General features: G+C 47.1%; 1 protein-coding gene across 1 annotated transcript in view; it reads right to left on the minus strand.

Annotated features, from left to right (window-relative positions):
- Window positions 1-764: 764 nt before the first annotated feature.
- The window catches only part of LOC137342476 (glycerol-3-phosphate dehydrogenase 1-like protein), a 67577-nt gene continuing 47502 nt past the window's right edge, over window positions 765-20839 (minus strand). The window contains exon 8 of the mRNA XM_068006369.1: window positions 765-12599. Coding sequence (XP_067862470.1) covers window positions 12503-12599 — 97 coding nt within the window. The 3' untranslated portion in view covers window positions 765-12502. The remainder of the gene's footprint in view (window positions 12600-20839) is intronic.

Here is a 20839-nt window from a genome sequence, read left to right on the forward strand (position 1 = left end):
ATATGGACTAGTTGGCCTGAATGACCCATTTCCCTGTTGTAATTTCTATGTATTTCCATGTATAATGGAAAATGGAACATATGACCTCATTTTATTACCTCATTTAAATACTCATATTTGCACAGCATCAGGGGAACGCGACTCCAGAAAGTCTGGCAGACATAAAAAATGGACAGGGATTCAGCACAATGGGTTGCAGCACCATTTCCCACCTGCAATTCAGGCAGTGTAGAGAGAAAAATCCAGCCTCAAGTAGGGGCAAGCTATTGGACTGCAGGAGGCATCACAGCCAATCATAATCCTGTCTGCAGTAACACACATACAGCTTCCAGCAGGAGACACTCAATAGCAATCAACAGGCTGACATTACCAAATTAGTCAGTGATGGAGTTTTGTAGGCATTGTTAAAAGCTTTGAATCCTGTTATTTTAAAATTCTTTCAAATGTTTATGGAAACAATGCAAATATATTAAAAATCATATCTTTTTAAATGGGGAATATGTGCTTTTCCGTGTCTTGGCAAGCATCTGATTGTTACAAAGGGTTATTAGATGCATTTTTTGAGAGGTTTTGAAAAATTCTTCCTGTTGTCCATTTATTGTAATGCACTTTTTTAAAAATGTCAGCATATTTTTAATCTTTATTTTCAGATGTTAGTGTACCAGTTTGATATTCCACTGGTCATACTTGGTGAAAAGTTATACAATTACATTGTCATTCCCTGGCAGAGTTAAAAGTTAAGAAATTACATTTTCATTCATAAATTAATTTTTTCACAATTTTAATTTATATATTTATAGCATATCAAGAATTCATTGCACACCTTACATACTTGGCAGTGTTTCAAGATTCATTTTCTCTAATGGGAGCATTTGGTCTCACTTTACCTACACACGTCACTTCAGAACAGTAATTTTACATAAACAAGTGTATCAGCATTCTGACTATCACAATTCTCAAGTACACTATAGAAACAATCTTGTGCCAATTAGCAAATCGAAAAGGTGTTTAAAACATAATCAAAATTGTTTTAAAAGTATAACACAAGCTATTTGGAAAAGAAAGTTTCAATCCTGATGAAAGGTCATCGACCTGAAACGTTAACTCTGTTTCTCTCTGCACAGATACTGCCTGACCTGCTGAGTGTTTCCAGCACTTTCTATTTCTATTTCAGATTTCCAGCATTTGCAGTATTTTGCATTTGTCATTTGCAAAAGGTTGTGAATAGAATGGCTTTTTACATTAAAACTATCAAATTATTTTCCCTCCCCCAAATTTCTGCTCTTCTGAAGGCTCAAGGCCAGTGCTCCATTATCTCAGCCAAGTAATCACTTCTCATATGCAAAGCAAAACAGGTCGAGCCTAAGCCTGTCCTTATTCAATGTCCATATTCATGGCCTTTCTAGCAGGGGTTAATGAACAGAGACTGGAAGCAGGAACCCTGGTTAATTTTATTTCCCTCCTTACCTTAGGGATACTGCCTCCCCACTGCCTCCCTCAAGCAGGAGGGTGAGTTGTTGTTGTCATCATTGTTGTTAACTCAACAAAGAGCATCCTTTGGATCTTTCTGGTCCAAATGCAGAGATGGTCCAAACACCATCACTGCATTTACCTAATGAGCTATTAAACAGCCCCACGTAGCTTTGCTATGCAATATGATTTTGTTTTTAGAAGGAACAGGATTTCAAGGCAGAATTGTTTTTCCTCCCTTTTATACCTTTTCTTTTAGGTAAACCTTTAGCAATATGTGGATGTCCATGTTTACAATTCATGCCCATAAGGAACTGGACTGGACTGGATAAACTAATTTCAGTTAGACAGGAGACTTTCAGTGACTGTAATCCCATCAGTTTGGGCAGGATTTGATCTATGGTTCTACAAACAAAAAACTAGTATTGTAACCTGCTCAGTCCTCAGCAAGAGATCAACAAATTAAGCATTCCCAGCATTATTGGTGAACATTTCACTCTCTGTGGCTACACGTTCACAGTCTGTCGCACAGAAACTGACTGCAGACAGCAACTTTGCCCAGTGCAAAAAGAGCTGACCTGTTATCAAAAGACAATCAATGAATATGTTTCAGTTAGGTCTGGCCATTGCTGTTTCATAGACGATCATGGAAAAAGGCTTATATTCATTTTTTTATTATTTTGATGTGCAGAGTGATTTTGACATTGTATCCTTTTAGTACTGCAGTGATTTTAGTACTGCATCGGCCAGAACTGTACACAATATTCTAAGTGTGGTCGCATCAATGATTTATAAAGTGGCAGGATTACTTCACTATTTTGGCTCAATATTGACCTTTTAGTGAATCCCAACATTTGATTTTCTTTACTTACCGCCACAGAGCATTGTTGCAATAGTTTCAATTTATTGTCAATCAGGAATCCAAGATCTCTCATTTTCCATGCACATTATTTTCTTTCCATTTAAGTAATAGTCCATTCCTGTTTTTTTTTGTCCTCATGTGGAGCACTTTGCATTTCTCTACATTGAATTTAATCTGCCACCTGTCTGCCCAATTCCAAACCATATTCAAATCCTCTTGAAGCTTATCCTCTTCAGCTTTGGAGTCTACCACCTTCATTAGCTTTGAAAAGTTTATCTAGTGGCTGATTGTACAGAACCAGCAAGGTCCCAGGTTAGATCCCCAGTTTGGGTTGACTTGTGACCTGAACCTGGCTAGCAATGTGGGCACTAAAAATGGTCTCAGTACCCTTAGCCTAGTGAGGCAGGAAAAAAGGCACTACCAGTGAGCTCTGCTGAAACTGCTTGTGTATGCACATTGTGAATAGACAAGATCAGGTTCAGCGATGATGCCTCTGCAGTCAAGTATCTGCTGACACTCAACTTGAATAATGGCCACTTGGGCGAGGTACCAAAGGGTTCATCAAAACCATACTCCAGCAAAGAGTAAACTGCCTGCAGGAGAACTAGTCGAAAATAAGTAAAAAACCAAAGTAGCACAATGTTTTTTGTCTTCTCTACCATTTATACAATTATTTTTTTCTCTTCTAAATCATGCAATTCCTTTCCTGAGAGAGAGTTGGAGGCCTCTTGGGTCTGGTTAAGTTGTGAGTGTTGTTTTCGATAACTCATTTTCTAACTGCCTCCCTTACAGCAGGCAGCTAGCCCCTGCTCAGCCTCCCCACATGGCCCCATCGGACAGCAGTATAGAAAGATGCTATAATCTGCATCTTTCCACACCCTGGTGCAGCAAGTCACTAACAATGCAGTATATTTTTCAAGAAAATGAGGCCTCTTCCCCCTCAGATAATTTAATTTGAATACATGAAATAATACATTTGTTCCCGTACCAAGGATTTTCAGATCAAAATGAAAGGGTCAATTGTAAAGAAGTAATCCAGTGAGGTTTTCCCCAGCACCTCAGGTTTAACAGCTGTAATAAGATTTTCTCACTGGCCTGTACAGACCACCAGGGAAGATCATGCAGCCAGAAATCACAATTCACAATTTTCAAATAACTAAAGTATATCAATTACTTTTCACCTCTCGCCGGCAGTTCAAAATTTGTTTACAAGCTACTAAACTTCTTCGCTCTTTCATTGTAACAGCATATCTGTACTCGTTATTCTCCCCCTTTTTCTAATGCCTGCCTATAACCAGCTCAACAAACTGTTCCTTCCCAAAACATCATCCATTTTTTGTCTCTTTCAAATGCTGACAGGTTTGCTGTGTATTCTCAGCATTTTTATTTTCCATCATATCTGATCAGCTCTTGGTCTGTTGCGTGCGGTGGAACCCAAGACACACTGTAAATCTTGCAAATTCCACAAAACTAGCAGACTGTTACAGACCTGCTTCTACTCAGAGCTGCTGGTGTCTTGTGATTTGATGCCCCGACACAAACCAAACTCCTGCTGTTGTAATTTGAAGTCCCAGTGCAGATATCCCCAATCATCGTATCAAATTGAGGGACAAAGGATCAATTTTACCTCCAGGCCAGCTTTGGGTGGGTGGGTAGTGGTGAGACTTAGAAACTCACCCGCTGCACCAGAAATGAGGCCTGGGTTATTTTAACCACCAGGTCTCATGTAAATCCCAGTAGCCGACATCCCCCCGCTCCAGGTATGTGGTGGGATCAGCTGTTGAGGCCATCTTGCGGGGATCTCGCAATCGGGATTGGGGGGAGGGGGAGGGGGAGGAGAGTGGTGGGAGACCGCAGCTGGGGGAGGGCCTCAGATTTCCTTGGGGTGCCCAAAGGAGCACTGTTGTTCCTCCTGGCCTCACAAGGAAAGTATTAAAAAACATACCTGCTTGGGCCTCTTCCGACCCTGAATCCTCTTCCCCGATGTCTTCACCTGGTGGGAAAACCACTGTGGCGTCCCGCTCAGGCCACCGAGTTAAAATTGCAGTCAGGTCCCAAAGACACCATCGGGACCCGACGTGTATATGTAAAAGAGGAACCCGTCAGCTTTGGATGTGTGTCCTTGCCACCTGCTCATAAAACACGAGTAGACCATTCAGCCCCTCGAGCCTGTTCTACCATTCAATGAGATCATGGCTGATCTGTATCCTAACTCCATCCATATCCCTTGGCTAGCAGAAATCTATTGATCTCAGATTTAAAATTATTGAGCTAGCATCTACTGCTTTTTGTGGGAGTTCCACAATTCTACGACTCTTTGCGTGAAGTGTTTCCTAATTTCTCTCCTGAATTGCCTGGCTCTGATTTTAAGGTTACGTTCCCTTATTCCAGACTCCTCCACCAGCAGAAAATGTTTCTCTCTATCTACCCTATCAATTCCGTTCAAAATCCTAAAAAGCTCAATCAAATCACCCTTTTACCTTCTATATTCCAGGGAATACAAGCCTAATTTATGTAATCACACCTCATAATCTAACCCTTGGAGTCCTGGTAACATTCTGGTGAATCTGTGCTGTACTCCTTCAAAGGCCAATGTATCCTTTCTAAGGTGCGGTGCCCAGAACTCTACACAGTACTCTAGATGTGGCGTAATCAGGCGTTTGTATAGCTGTAGCAAAACTTCCTCCTGTTTTTATTCTAGCCCTCTAGTTATAAAAGCTAACATTTTTGATTATTTTTTGTACTCGATGACTACATTTCAGTACAGCAGGTTAAAATTGGGAAAGGTGACTCCCAGTGGCTCTAGAGTGAGTAAATCTGGGCGGTTTTAACTGCCCACCCACCCGGTTTCCGCTGGGTGGGCTAGGGTTAAAATCACTCCCGGAGTGTAAATACTGCAGACTCCATAATGGTTAGTTAGAGTAAACCATCAGAGTTACTTGGATTCCAATTCAAACACAGTGGCCCCGATATTTACGAGGCAGCAGGGAGGGAGAAGGGGGCTTGGTGGTGTAGCGACCGGGAAACCCGGAAATACAGGTTTCCCGAATGTCCTGCCAAATTTAACAGCAGGACCTCATTTAAATTCCTGGCCGCTGCCAGACAGATTTAGAGGCTGCAGGTTGCAGCTGGGGAGCGGAGAGGAGGGAGAGATCGTGGATCTGGGGGAGGAGACACAGAGAGATCAGTTGGGGGCCAGAGAAGTGGGTCAACACCAGGGGGGACTCAGAGAGATTGGTCAGGGGGGTTGGAGGGGGGGGATGGCAGGGGATCTGATCATGGGGAGGTGGGAGGTTAACAGGTTGGGGGGCCAGGGGGAAGCACTCCTGTTCCTCCTGGCCCACAAGCATTGCTGGAAAGAGATTCACCTGTTGGATCCGTTCTCGTCTTCCTTCAGCTGCCGGGTTTCCCAAGGCCTAGAAAACCCAGCCCCGAGGTGTTAAATCTGAAACAAAGCTAAAATTTGAGGCAAGCAGCCTCATTAAAATATTCAAATTTGGGACCCGGCTCCAGAGAGCAGATTAGTCGCCCGCCCCCTAACCCGCTTCCATTAAAAGTGGCCACTTTGGAGGCGAGTTGGGGTCGGGTTTCCCATTTTTGATGTTTTAATCCGCTCCCCTCCCTGCACCTTTCGCGGGGGGTTAAAATTACCCCCAGTACACCTGTAGCGATACTGAGACCTAATTCAATTCCAAACCATTTCAATTGAAAATGAAGTGTAAATGGGGAAGAAAGGTGAATGAATGTAATGTTTTGTTTGGTCAGCTGGATGTCTGACATATACAGAAACCCATCATTCAGTTGGCATTTCAGGTCGAAAAAAAAAATCCATCATCGTATTTGAGTCTCGAATTCAAGCTACTGAGAAATTTACACAAGCAGAGTTTCTGCTTGTCCAGTATGGAGTGCACACCCCACTTACTCAAGTCAAGAGAACTTAGGTGCAGAAAGCAAAATAGTGCAGGTGTCGAAAATCTGAAAACAAAACAGAAAAAAAATTGGAAATGCTCAGGAGGCCACATCAGGCAGCATCTGTGGGGAAAGAGAAGTCATTCAGTTGATGTTTCAGGTCTAAAGACCCTTCTTCAGGGCTGGCAGCTATTACAGGTGAACAGCATTTAAAAAAAGAACAGAAGCAGCAAAGGGGGATTGGGGTGGGAGGGGGAGGGAAAAACACAAACAGAGGAAAAGAAATAGAACATTTCATAGGAGGGATTCCCCCCCGGCCCCCCCACCTGTGAGGTGTTTGGATGGAGAAGAGATGGCTAAATGGCCGAAGTGGTATCAGCAGGAGATAAAAGGAGGCATAATAAGAGAAATAAAAGAATAAAATACATGGACAAGTTCAAGAATGTTGTGAATAGCTGAAGGAAGACAGGTAGAAAGGAAAGCATGAAAAATACAGCAAGGTGGAGCAGGCTCCAGTGGCCTGGGAGCCTTGTGGAATAAAAAGGTCACCATCAATGGTGCAAACCACTCCCCCCCACCTCCCCAGTACCGACTCTCTCCCTCCACCATCCCCAGAAACACCAGCACACCCATCCCACATTGCCAACAATGACTGCCAGAGAGAGAAAATGGGAGCTTTAGTTAATGTCTGAAGTTGCTAAAGTCAACGTTAAGGCCAAGTACCTAGCAGAAAGATGAGGTGCTGTTTCTCAAGCTTACGTTCAGCTTCATTGAAACAGTGTAGAAGGCCAAAGACAGAGAGGCCAGAGTGGGATTGGGATGGAGGATTGAAACAGCAAGTGACAGGGAGCTTAGGGTTACACTTATGGACAGAAAGGAGGTGTTCAGCAAAGCAATCACCTAATCTATGTTTGGTTTCCCCAATGTAGAGGAGACAGCACAGTGAGTAGCAAATACAGTATACTGGGTTGGAGGACGTACACATAAATTGCTGTCTCACACAGGAGCGTTTGGGGCTCTGGACAGTGGTGCGGGAGGTGGTGAAGGGGCAGGTGTTACATTTTCTGTGCTTGCATAGGAATGTTCTGGGGAAGGAGAGCAAGTGGTAGGGATGATGGAAGGGTGAAACAGGTTGTCATGGAGGGAACAGTCCCTTCGGAATACTGAGGGGGAGGGGAGGGAGATGTGTTTGGTGGTGGGATTGCGTTGGAGGTGGCAGAAAATGATCTGTCAAGTACGGAGGTTCTCGGGGTGGAAGTAAGGACCAAGAGGACCCTGTCATGATTCTAAGAGGAGGGAGGAACAAGGGGTGAGGGCAGAAGCACAGGAAATGGGACAAACTTGGTTGAGGGTCCTGTCAAACATGGTGGTGGAGAATCCTCAGCTGAGTAAAAAGGTTATTTCGGAAGCTCTCGTGTCGAAGGTGGCATCATCAGAGCAGATGCGGCAGAGACAGAGAATAATAGTATTAGGCAGAGTCAACCATGGTTTTATGAAAGGAAAATCATGTTTGACAAATTTATTAGAGTTTTTTGAGGATGTAAGTAGCAGGGTAGATAAAGGGGAACCAGCGGAGGTCTTTTGTTTGGATTTTCAAAAGGCATTTGATAAAGTGGCACATAAAAGATTGTTACACAAGATAAGGGCTCTTGGGGTTGGGGTAACATATTAGCACAAGTAGAGGCTTGTTTAACAGACAGAAAACAGAGAGTAGGGATAAACGGGTCATTTTCAGGCTGGCAGGCTGTAATTAGTGGGGTGCTGCAAGGATCGGTGCTTGGGCCTCAGCTATTTACAGTCTATATTAATGACTTTGATGAAGGGACCGAGTGTAATGTATCCAAGTTTGCTGACGATACAAAGCTAGGTGGGAAAGTAAGCTGTGAGGAGGACACAGAGTCTGCAAAGGGATATAGACAGGTTAAGTGAGTGGGCAAGAAGGTGGCAGATGGAGTATAATGTGGGTAAATGTGAGATTATTCACTTTGGTAGAAAGAATAGAAAAACAGAATATTTCTTAAGTGGTGAGAAACTATTAAATGTTGGTGTTCAGAGAGACTTGGGTGTCCTCATACAAGAAACACAAAGAGTTAGCATGCAGGTACAGCAAGCAATTAGGAAAGCAATTGGAATGTTGGCCTTTCTTGTAAAGGGGTTGGAGTACAAGAGTAAGGAAGTCTTACTACAATTGTACAGGGCTTTAGTGAGACCTCACCTGGAGTACTGCGTACAGTTTTGGTCTCCTTATCAAAAGGAAGGATATACTTGCCTTAGAGGCAGTGCAGCGAAGGTTCACTAGATTAATTCCTGGAATGAGAGGGTTGTCCTATGAGGAGAGGTTGAGTAGATTGGGCCTATACTCTCTGGAGTTTAGAAGAATGAGAGGTGATCTCATTGAAACATACAAGATTCTGAAGGGGCTTGACACGGTAGATGCTGAGAGTTTTTTCCCATGGCTGGAGAGTCTAGAACTAGGGGGCATAGTGGCAGGATAAGGGGCCGGACATTTAACACTGAGATGAGGAGGAATTTCTTCACTCAGAGGGTTGTGAATCTTTGGAATTCTCTACCCCAGAGGGCTGTGGATGCTGAGTCATTGAATATATTCAGGTCTGAGAAAGACAGATTTCTGGACTCTTGGGGAATCAAGGGATATGGGGATCGGGCAGGAAAGTGGAGTTGAGGTCGAAGATCAGCCATTATCTGACTGAATGGTGGAGCAGGCTCGAGGGGCCATGTGGCCTACTCCCGCTCCTATTTCTTATATTCTTATATCCTTATATCCTTAACCGAAGAAGTGATTGGAGTCCTTACAGGAAGTGGGGTGGGAAGAAGTATAATCCAGGTAGTTGTGAGAGTCTAGGCTTGTAACAGACGTTGGTGGACAGCTTGTCCCCAGAGATAGAGAAGTCCAGAAAGGAAAGAGTCAGAGATGGACCACATAAAAAAGGTAACGGAGGGATGAAAGAAAGCAAAATTAATGAAATGCTCTAAATCAGGACAAGAGCAGGAAGCAGCACTGATACGGTCACCTATGTAGGGGAGAAAGAGATCTGGGAGAGTAGCTGAGTAGGACTGGATCAAAGTGCTCAACATATCCTACAAAAAGACAGGCAAAGCTAGGATCTATGAAGTTCCCATAGTGACACCTTTTAACTGGAGGAAGCAATAAAAAGTTGTTCAACACGAGAACAAGTTGAGTCAGTCGGAGGAGGAGGGTGGTGGTGATGGATGGGGAATGGTTGGGCCGCAGTTCAAGGAAGAAGCGGAGGGCTGGCTGACCACCCCGGTGGGGGATGGAGGTTTAGAATGTCTATTGTGAAAAGCAGTGAACGATTAGAGGAACACTGAATATCTCAGCAATATCGGTGATTGTGGGCAGATCCGAAACAGGAACTGTGATATTTGGAATCCATGTGGAATGAGTTGGAGATGGAGACTGGTGCTGAGAAAAGAGATGTGGCTGTGAGGTGGGTCTCAGCAAGTATATGGTTAAACACAAGGAAGGAACGAGATGGCAATGCAAGGAAACAGGGTTAAAGGGACAAATGAAAATCATGTCAAACAGATCTTAGCTACAGATTGGCAGAGCCAAGGCTTAGGGGTCCACAAGAGTGTGTGAGGTGCTGCTGGAGTTTAACCAGCTGAAACCCACGCCCTACCATCACACACTATTGGTAAGCTTCCTGTTGCTTGTCCAGCCAGGAACATTATTACTGCATTGGCTTGCAGGGTTATCTGGAGCTGAATGGAAAGAATCCCAGTCCTCAGTGACAAGTCTACCTCTCCAGGTTCCATTGGTGAGCCAGGCTGGCTGGTCCAATTAACAACGCCCTGGAGTACTACGTATCTGCCTGGCCCAGGTATAAAATGACCAAGTATGCTACATGAGATTGACTTAGTTCTGAACTTCCATCAACAGGCATGTCATTTTACTGCTACCTGCTTGCCTCTCTACAACCCAGTTATGGTAGGCCTTGGATGTATGAATTTACATTTTTGTACCCAGCCTCCGGATACCAGCAGCATTCATCCCTAGTCGCAATTTTCTCATTAGATATACAATGGACATCTGGTAAAGGAACCGGAACCTACACAGCATGTAACCTGCCAGCCCCACTGAACTTCTAGACTTTGCGTACCAAGTTTAATCAACAGCTTAATTCAGGTCCTCACGTGAAGGGGTTTGCTCAAGAGGCATGCACCTTGTGAGGCCAACAGTCATTTCAGAATACTCAGCAGCAAGTCAGAACCCTCCCTCCCTACAACAGTTTTTGCCACAAATCCACCTTGCAGCTTGGTTCTGGATCTTGCAAATAGGCAGGAGTCAGTCTTCTGTCACATTCCTAGGAGCTCTGAATTGTGATGGGGATCTGTTTGGACACGTCTTATATGCCACAAGCTTAACCCGTATTTGGACTTTGCTGTTGTTCAAGAAAGATGAGAAGGGTCAAAATGCCCTTTGTCCCCTTTCTGTACTGTCCAAAAAGACTATATCCAGGCTGAAGTTATCAACCAGGACGCCAGTATTGATCTAAAATCAACAATTAGACAGATGCCCCTTGTACCTTCCAATCAATATCCCATCAAGTCACGCAAAGCCATAATACTGCACTTGTGGGCACTCACAATCATATCCCACTAGTTACCCATTGATTAAGAGGAACAGAGCATGCTAGATCACCAGGTGAGATTGCCAACAATACAGACTGTGAAAAAAAAAATGCTACAATACGTTCAGAAATACAAAGCAACAAAGAGAGAAAGCAACAAAAAGAGAAAGCAACAAAAAGAGAAAAAGCAACAAAGAGAGAGAAAGCAACAAAGAGAGAGAAAGCAACAAAGAGAGAGAAAGCAACAAAGAGAGAGAAAGCAACTAAGAGAGAGAAAGCAACTAAGAGAGAGAAAGCAACTAAGAGAGAGAAAGCAACTAAGAGAGAAAGCGCATTTATGTAGCGCCTTTCATGACTCAGGATGCCCCAAAGTGCTATACATCCAATAAAATACCTTTTTGAAATGTAGTCTCATCCGAAAATACTCTCTCAGTACTGCACTACAATGTCAGCCTAGATTATGTGCTCAAGTCTCTGGAGTGGGGCTTAAACCCATGACCTTCTGGTTTAGAAGCGAGTGCTGCCACTGAGAACAGACACTCCAAGGCCATCTAACAAATCAAGAACATAAAGTAGGCTGCACATAGTGACACCACTATTCCTGGCCAGAATGGAGATGATAGGGGAATTACCTGTCAAAACCCCGCCTGGAGACTGCACTGCTGTAAGTGAATGGGATTGATTTTGTGCACAATTTTTATGTAAACTATCCTCCACTCACTGCATTTTGCTGGAGAATCCACCCTGCTTTTATTGGGAGACGTTGCTGTAGTTTTGGTCATTAGTTCTGTTTGCTGTAGTTCGCAGAGACTCTTTTAAAATAGACTCTGTAGACTGTTTGCTGTGGTGTGCTGTTTAAATAGATTTTGTTTGCTGTAAAATACTGTTTGCTGTGAGTCCTGCCATAAGTACGTCCCGCCTCCAACTCGACACAGTGGTGTCAATAGGCACTCTGCATAAAGTAACAAAACTGCTCTCGTCTGAGAAAGTCTGTTTGAATCTCATCTGGGCAAATGGTTTCACTTCTGGGCTAAAACCTGTAATAAGCAAGGTGTGCAATTAATTTCAACAAACATCAACATGCTCGTAATAACAGAATCATGTTCTAAAATTATGGATTTTCACAAATTGGAGTATTAAAAATAACTGTTAAAATTGACAAGAGTATTACATTTTTGTAAAGAAATTTAAGGTATGAGCACTCTTTCATACTCAAGCAATACAGTTAGTGATATCAGACCTTCCATGAGCTTCTTGAACTAGTGGGTCGATAATACTTAATAACTAAATTAGGATATGCATAAATGTTTGTCCAAACCTTATGCCAATGTACGTGCAAACCATCTGCTATAGTATTTCCATCATGAATAGGCACTCAGATTAACAATATTTTAAGCCCCTTGCCCACTATGGCATTTTCAAACTGTAAATTCGTCCCAGTCCATCACAATATTGCAAACATTAACTGACAATACAATGGAATCTCCATTGAAGGTCAGGCTCAATTACTGATATGACGAATTGGTGCCACACAAACTACTTCGTAGCTAGTCAAGCTGGATCTCTTCTAGTTGGTGATCCACACGTCAGTATTTGGTATTAGCCCCATGCAAGAGGAATACTGTATGTAATCCATCACAATGCAGTTTTACATGTGTTCTGGGTGACTCTGCAGGCAGACTATCAATTCTTCCACTGACTTGCCTTCATAGCAAATCTGATACACCGCTGTGAACAAAGGGAACCTGTAACAAGAAAGTGAAAAAAATATGGGTTTATGCCAGGACAAGTTCGGGGGGGGGGGGGGGGGGGCGGAGGGGGAAGTCATCTGTAGGTTGATTAGCAGCATACATAAATGTACAGATGAACAAATTCTACATGTGCAAGACAAAATACTCTAACTTTTGTCCAAGTTGAATCTAATCTAATTTTAAAAAACATGGGAAAATAACTTTGCTTGAGATTTTTTGTCCATTCGTATTCAACATGCAGAAAATCTAGCCGGTTATCCAGAAGCTGCACTTGGTTTTGGAGAATATTGTAACAGGACTGTGACAGTTGACTGTTCCATACAATACACCGCGCAACAATCGCCAGACAGGAAGGTTCCCTCCCAGTCGGGGAACACTTCAGCAGTCAGGGACATTCGGCCACCGATCTTCGGGTAAGCGTTCTCCAAGGCGGCCTGCGAGACACACGACAACGCAAAATCGTCGAGCAGAAATTGATAGCCAAGTTCCGCACCCATGAGGACGGCCTCAACCGGGATCTTGGGTTCATGTCACGCTACACGTTACCCCACCAGCGAACAAAAGCTATCTGTTTTTAATATAATGGGTCATTTGCTGGCTTTCTCTGCCTTCCGGATGTTTCTGCCTCTCTCTCGCTCTGTTTTTTTTTCCTGTTTGTTTTTTTGTTGAATGTGTATTCGGGGGTTCTGCAGGTGACACCTCTCTGTCTGAACACGGTGATTGCCTTGGCAACGGGCAGTTGCAGGGGCAGTCTGTAAACACCATGTATTGTTCTGTGATATATAAATGCGTAGGCTTCAAGGAGCTCCTGACATTTACCTGTTGTAAACAATTTTACAACACCAAGTTATAGTCCAGCAATTTTATTTTAAATTCACAAGCTTTCGGAGGCTTCCTCCTTCGTCAGGTGAACGATGTGAAATCGTTCACCTGATGAAGGAGGAAGCCTCCGAAAGCTTGTGAATTTAAAATAAAATTGCTGGACTATAACTTGGTGTTGTAAAATTGTTTACAATTGTCAACCCCAGTCCATCACCGGCATCTCCACATCATGACATTTACCTGAGGAAGGAGGAAGCCTCCGAAAGCTTGTAGATTTCAAATAAAAATCGTTGGACTATAACTTGGTGTTGTAAAATTGTTTACAAATATACAATAAAATTAGTCTCGAGTCGTACTAGCAGAAAAAAATATGTAACTTGATCTTGTTATTGGGAGGTTATTTACTGGCGCAGAAGACATTCTTTTGCAGAAAAAAAACTGGAAATACTCAAGCAGCATCCGTGAAACTTAGGAATTGCAAGACGATAAAAGACCAAGGTCAATCTAGTTCGGCTTCTACCATCCTGGTAGTCGCATGATACAATGATAATGAAGTTGTTGACTAATCATAGCAATCAATCTCAATCAATTAGTCTACAACAGACCCAGACATGAGGTGAGGAAAACTCCAGTGGCGGAGAGCTTTGGGAACCACAAGTCCAAAGTCACTTGTTCATCCCAAGCATTTTCTGTTTTTCCACAGACATAACACATGGGGCTCGAATTTAGCAGGCCTGCGGGTTCCCAGCGGGTGGTCCTCCGGGAGCGTGGAAAACGCGGACGGCTAATCGTGTGCGTCCCCCACGCGATCGCGGGATAATTGACCTGATTAAGCCCTGCTTCCGGGTTCTCCGCTCCCCAGCTGCGTGCCGGCCGGCTGCGCATGCGCAGTACCGTCGACGCGATGTAGGAGCTCCACTTAAAGGGGCAGTCTCCCAAAGCCCCTCCTGCTGCAATCAAGAGGTTTGAGACGATGGCTCAGCAAAGGGGAAAGGCTGCGCCCCGTTTTTCAGACCTGGCACTGCAGCTGATGCTGGAGGGCGTGAGGAGGAGGAGGGGAAACGCTCTTCCCAGAAGATGGACGCAAGTTCCCTGCCGCCGCCACCAGGAAGGCATGGGCAGAGGTGGCGGCGGAGGTGAGCAGCAGGGGCAACACCCCAAGGACTTGGGAGCAGTGCCGCAAGCGCTTCAGTGACCTGACTAGGTCTGGCAAGGTGAGTACACCAACGCACCCTCCCACATCCCGTCCCCACCATCACGCCAAACAGATCACAACCCCTCCTGCACAGCCACCACTGCGCTCCATCAGCAATCCTCACAGCCACTCATTCACCATCCTCGCCGTGCACGCAAGTACCCACCGTCCCTGACCCCACCCGAACACTACCACACACCCCAATCCCCATGCAATGGGATGGGCACGTGGCCCACACTTCCTCCCATCCGTTCCGCGCCACGCTCAACCCAACCACACCGATGCTCGATGCGTCTCACGATGCAATATGCACTCACTCACACATCTGTATTTTGCCTTCACAGGAGAAGAGAAGCAAGAACGATCGGGAAAGGGCACGCACCGGAGGTGGGCCGCCGCAAGTGGTGGAGCTCACCGACGCCGAGGTGGAGGCGCTCGACCTCGCCCGCACGCGACATTGCCTGTCGGTGGCTGATGGCGAGTGTGTCGCTGCCGAAACGGCCGGTAAGGGAAAGCTGACACTCAACACCCATGATCGCGAGTTACCGTATCATCACCTGCCATCAGGCGCACTGTCAAGTTGGTCCACATGCCTCAAAGTGCCCTCTGTTCTCTTGCAGGACCGTCTGTGTGTGAAGCGATCATGGAGGGCGATTCCTCAGAGGACATGGCGGTCTCTGAGGGTGCATCGTCACATCAGAGCCAACCATCCACCAGCGCAGAGACACGCACCTCGGTGGGTCCCCCTCGCCAACTAGTTGGGGTAGCACTTGGTGAGTCACCGCGCACGAGTGAGCATGAGCAGACCCTGGTGGCAGGGGCAGCCGCGGAGGGTCCCCGACGGAGGGAGCACTCATCTCCAGGCTCTGCTCAGCCGGACCCAGATGCTGAACCCAGGGGGCCACCAGTGAAAAGGAGAGTCGTCGAGGGGCACCAGCTAATTGCTGAGGTACTGGGAGAGGTGCCGTGCGCATTGTCCACAATAGCGCAGGCGATGGAGGAGTCCAACTCCTGCATGCGGGCATTGGTGGCGCAGGCACAGGAGGGTACCGGCGACACAGTGTCGCGGGTAGGTGCGGGACTGTCTGCGGTGGAGGACAGGCTGGCCTCCCTCGAGCGTCACGCACAGCTCCAGATCGAGTCCTTGCAGGCCCTGACAACGTCTGTACGGATTCAGGGTGAGCAACATTCCGCCGCCATCAACAGGCTGACGGATACACTAGGGGTGGCCTTGCAAGGCCTCACACATGCCATCCAAACTGCCGTCCAGCAGGGTGGAAGGGGTGATGTGGGCCGAGGCCAAGAGAGGGATGATGGTGACCGGGGACATGGAAGCGGGGACGCTTCTCAAGGCGCCCCCACGTCCCACCCGTCACCCACCTCTCAACCAGTACCCGCAATGGTGCCTCCTCTCCAGGTGGCCGAGTCTGCCCCTGCCCCGGTGCAGGAGGAGCAGTCTGTGGAGGTGCCGTCACGGGCACCGAAACCCAGGGGCTGTCCGCCAAAAGCATCTACCCGGTCAAGGCAAGAACACGAGCAACCTGCCACTACCTCTGCTGGAGCCACAGGGGTAGCACCACGTAGGGGTTCCCGGAAAAGAATTGCAAAGGCCTTATAATCACAAAGGGAATACACCAGGGTGTTTATTAATTTGTACATTTTTTTTTATATAATGTCACATTGGAGATATTAAATACTCTATTCTCACCACTCCTGCCACCTCTCGTCCATTCTTCCGCAGCCTGTGCAATAGGTGCGTTCCGTGGAGGCCATCATGACGGCGAACACCTGCTGCCACCCATTGGGCACACTGCTGTGGGTGCAGGATTACTGGCAACGCTCTTCAGTGGAGGGGGCTGGTATGGCCGCTCGCATGTGCAGGTGAGGAGATGTGAACGCCTCGCACTGTCTGACTCTAGGAGAACCGTTGACGTATGAGTGCCTCCCTGGCCCGGCGACCATCCCGGTGAGTCGTGGTTCGGCGCATGGGTCGTCCACTATCCTCTGGCGCGTCCTCCTCCTCCGCCTCCTCCTCCTCCTCCTCCTCCTCCTCCTCGCCCTCGCCTTCCTCAATGTGGGTGGCGGGTGTGGATGGGGCCTCCTCCAGCGGCACCCCTCTCTGTTGGGCCATGTTGTGCAGGGCACAGCAGACAACTATGATTCGTCCCACTCTGAATGGTGTGTATTGCAGCGCTCCCCCAGAACGATCAAGGCACCTGAAGCGCATCTTGAGAAGCCCTATGGTCTGCTCAATTGTAGACCTGGTAGCAGTGTGGCTGTCATTGTACCGACACTCCGGCTCGGTGATGGGGTTCCTCAGAGGTGTCATGAGCCACGTGTGTAGGGGATACCCCTTGTCGCCGAGGAGCCAGCCGTTGCCGGCGTTGGGTGCCTGCAGGATGGGCGGGACGGCGGACTCCCTGAGGACGAAGGCATCGTGGCAGCTGCCGGGGTATCTGGCGCACACGTGTAGGAATCTCTGGCGGTGGTCACAGATGAGCTGGGCGTTCATGGAGTGATACCCCTTCCTGTTGATGAACAGCCCTGGCTCATGCGGAGGTGCCCGTATTGCGATGTGGGTGCAGTCGATTACACCCTGCACCCGTGGGAAGCCGGCCATGGCATGGAATCCAACCGCCCTCTCCATCTGGCTGCGCTCGTCCATGGCGAAGTTGATGTAGTGCGAGGCCCTGCGGAACAACCCATCGGTGACCTGCCTTATGCACTTGTGTGCAGAGGACTGACAGACCCCGGTGATGTCCCCGGTGGCACCCTGGAAGGAACCGGATGCGAAGAAGTTGAGGGCAGTGGTGACTTTGACGGCGACAGGTAGGAAGATGCTGCTTGGTCCATCCGGGAGCAGCTTGTCGTTAAGGAGGCTGCAGATGTCAGCGACTACCTGGCGATTGACTCTGAGCCGACGTATGCACTGCTCCTCGGAGAGGTCCATGAAGCTGAGCCTCGCTCTGTACACCCTGTGCGGAGGGTAGTGCCTCCTGCGACGCATCTCTCTCTGTGGTTGCCCTCCCTCCTGCTGTGCAGGTGGGTGTGCCGCAGCACCGTGTTGGGGGGCTCCACGTCTCCGAGGCGGACGGCGTGGACTGCGAGGCTGCTGGGGCTGGTCATCCTGTTCGTCCTCCGACGATGTCAACGCACCACCCATCTGGCAGGTGTTGGTCTGAGGGGTTGTGCAGGGTAGGTGGGTGGTTCCTCGGACTGGGGCTGCGGTTTCGTGTCGGTCTGTCCTCTGGCTTGGCGGGGGGTGGTGGAGGGCAGGGGTTGCCCTATGTGACGCGGTGGCCTCCTGCGTGGGTGAGGGGTCTCCCCCGTGGAGCGCACCTTGGCACCTGCCACAGGCTGCTGGCTGCAACACGCCTGGTTGGAGAGGGACTGTTTCCCCCAGTGTGTGAAACTCACTGCCTTGAACCTAAAATCCCACACTTCCTCTTTTGACAGCTGCTTCAGCTCATTAACTGACCACAACAAGCAAGGTAAGTACTCTCAAGTGGAACCCCGCTGGCTTTAATTGCCTGCGGGATTCCCACCAGCGGGGCTTGCGCGCGCAGCCCCGCACGTCAGCGCGGTACCCGGAAGTGGCCGGGATTTCGTCGCGATCCGGTCACGTGACCGGATATCGGGATTTTCGGGGCCGCCCCGCTGGGAACCCGCCGGAAACACGATCCCAAAATCGAGCCCATGATGTCAGTCGATGTTTCAGGTCTACAGACCCTTCCTCGGGACTGACTGACGTCCGTTTCTTCACAGATGTTGCCTGACCTGCTGAGTATTTCCAGCTTTTTCTGTTTTTGTTTTCAGATTTTAAGCAACTGCAGTTTTTTTTGCTTTTTGTTGACATTCTTTTGCAGCTAGGTTTGAGACTAATCTAATGGCTATAGTCAACTAGTATTGCCATGAGTCATTGTTAGCTAAAATTAAAGCTCATGGAATTGAAGGCAAATGATTGACCTGGTTTAGAGATTGGTTAAGCAGTGGAAGACAGAGAGTAGGGATAATGGGTATGTACTTGAATTGGAAGGAAGTGACTAGCCGTGTCCCACAAGGTTCTTTGCTGGGGCCTCAGTTATTGACTACATTTATTAATGATTTAGATAACACAATAGAGAGCCACAGATCCAAGTTTGCCGATACCACAAAGATTGATGGCATAGTAAGTAGTGTAGACGGAAGAATAAAATTACAAGCGACATTGATAGATTAAATGAGTGGACAAAACTGTGGTAGATGGATTTCAACGTAGGTAAGTGTGAGGTCATCTATTTTGGACAAAAAAGGATCGATCAGAGTATTTTTTAAATGGTGAAAAGCTAGGAACAGTGGAGGTCCAAAGACATTTAGGGATCCATGTACACATCACTAAAATGTAGTAGTCCGGCACAAAAAGTAACTAACAAGGCTAATGCAATGTTAGCCTTTATAAATAGAGGGCTAAAATATAAAGGGAAGGAAGGTTTGCCATAGCTATACAAAGCCCTGGTTAGACCACATCTGGAGAACTGTGTACTGTTCTGGGCACTGCACCTTAGAAAGGATATTTTGGCCCTGGAAGGAGTGCAGTGCAGATTCACCAAAATTATGAGGAGAGATTACATAAACTAGGCTTGCATTCCCTGAAATACAGAAGGTTAAGGGGAGATTCGATTGAGGTTTTTAGGATTTTGAAAGGAATTAAAGGGTAGATAGAGAAATTTTTTCCGTTGATGGGGGAGTCTAGGACGCGGGGACATAAAATCAGAGCCAGGCCATCCAAGAGAGAAGTTAGGAAACACTTCTTCACGCAAAAGGTTGGTAGAAGTGTGGAACTCTGTTCCACAAAAAGCTGTAGATGCTAGCTCAATTAATCATTTTAAGCTGAGATCGCTAGATTTTTGCTAGGCAAAAGTATGAAGGGATATGGAGCCAAGGCGGGTGGATGGAGTTAGGATACAGATCAGCCATGATCTCACTGAATGGTGGAACAGGCTTGAGGGGCTGAATGGCCTACTCCTGTTCCTAAGTTCCACCATTTATCTATCCCCAAATCTCAGGACTGTGACACTGCAAAATACTATATTACTATAGCTGTCTGTTTTAAAGACATAGGGGGTAATTTTAACCCCAAAGAACAGGTAGGTTGGGGTTGGGAGGTAAAAATAACAGTTTTTTGAAGTGGGAACACAAGCTGACTCCAGCGCACCCACTTCCGGGTTTAACCTGCATCCAAAACGCAGAAGTCCTGTCTGCACTTAATGACGGCGCGTGGATTGTTAAAGGGGCAATGTACCTCATTGAAATAGTTGAGGTTCTTAATTTTTTGTGGATTCTAAAGCTGAAATGAATTTAAGCTCACCTGCACAGGTTTCCCCTGGCTTCTGACTCTTGTCAGGAGAAAGCAGGCGAGAAGGGCCGGATCCATAAGGTGAGTGCCCTTATTGCACTGCTTGTGGGCCTGGAGGAACAGAAGTGCTTCGTCCAGGCCCATCAAGCTCACCTGGCGCGATCGGACCCCCATGATCAGCAGACCTCTCCCACCACCCCCCCACCCCCCACCGAAGACTCACCCCTGATGGTAAACCCCCCACCCCACCCACTCTTCATCTGGCTGCCGATTCAATCACCTCCCTGCCCCGATCTTCTCCAGGCCCCCCCCCACCGCCCCCCACATGATGTCGTCCACAGCAGACCATCTCTCCCATCCCTCCATCCTCTCCGATTCGGGGCGGGAAAGCCGGAACCAAAAATAACGACCTCCAATTGAGTAGCGATCGCAGATTGCAACACACTCACTTGACTTCTGGGTTCCCCACATGACCATCTACCCACCCACTGGGTTCCCGACTCTGAGTAAAAATCATGCCCCATATACTATTTGTTCTGTTAACTCTTTTCCTGCAAAATTTGACCCCTCCTTCTCTCCTAGAAACATCAATCCCTTGCAGGATGCCTGGCGATGTTTCCTGGGTTATCTTGTCCAAGAAGCCATTCTTCACGTATAAGCCTAGAGAGTAAGTGTCAACAGGCTATTTGATGACGGTGAGGGGCGACGTGGGAGGATGTGGTGTGGTGATCACTGCTGAGCTCACTCCTATCCTTGTCAGGTGTTTACTTCCAGCTTGGATTACTACACAGCGATCAGAAGAGGGAACTCCGGCTGATTTTCTCCTCCTTAATCCAGGGCACTGAGGCTAATTGCACAGACCGGGTATCAAGCTTGGATCTT

This window comes from Heptranchias perlo, chromosome 2 (assembly GCF_035084215.1).
Source record: "Heptranchias perlo isolate sHepPer1 chromosome 2, sHepPer1.hap1, whole genome shotgun sequence".
Lineage (NCBI taxonomy): Eukaryota > Metazoa > Chordata > Chondrichthyes > Hexanchiformes > Hexanchidae > Heptranchias > Heptranchias perlo.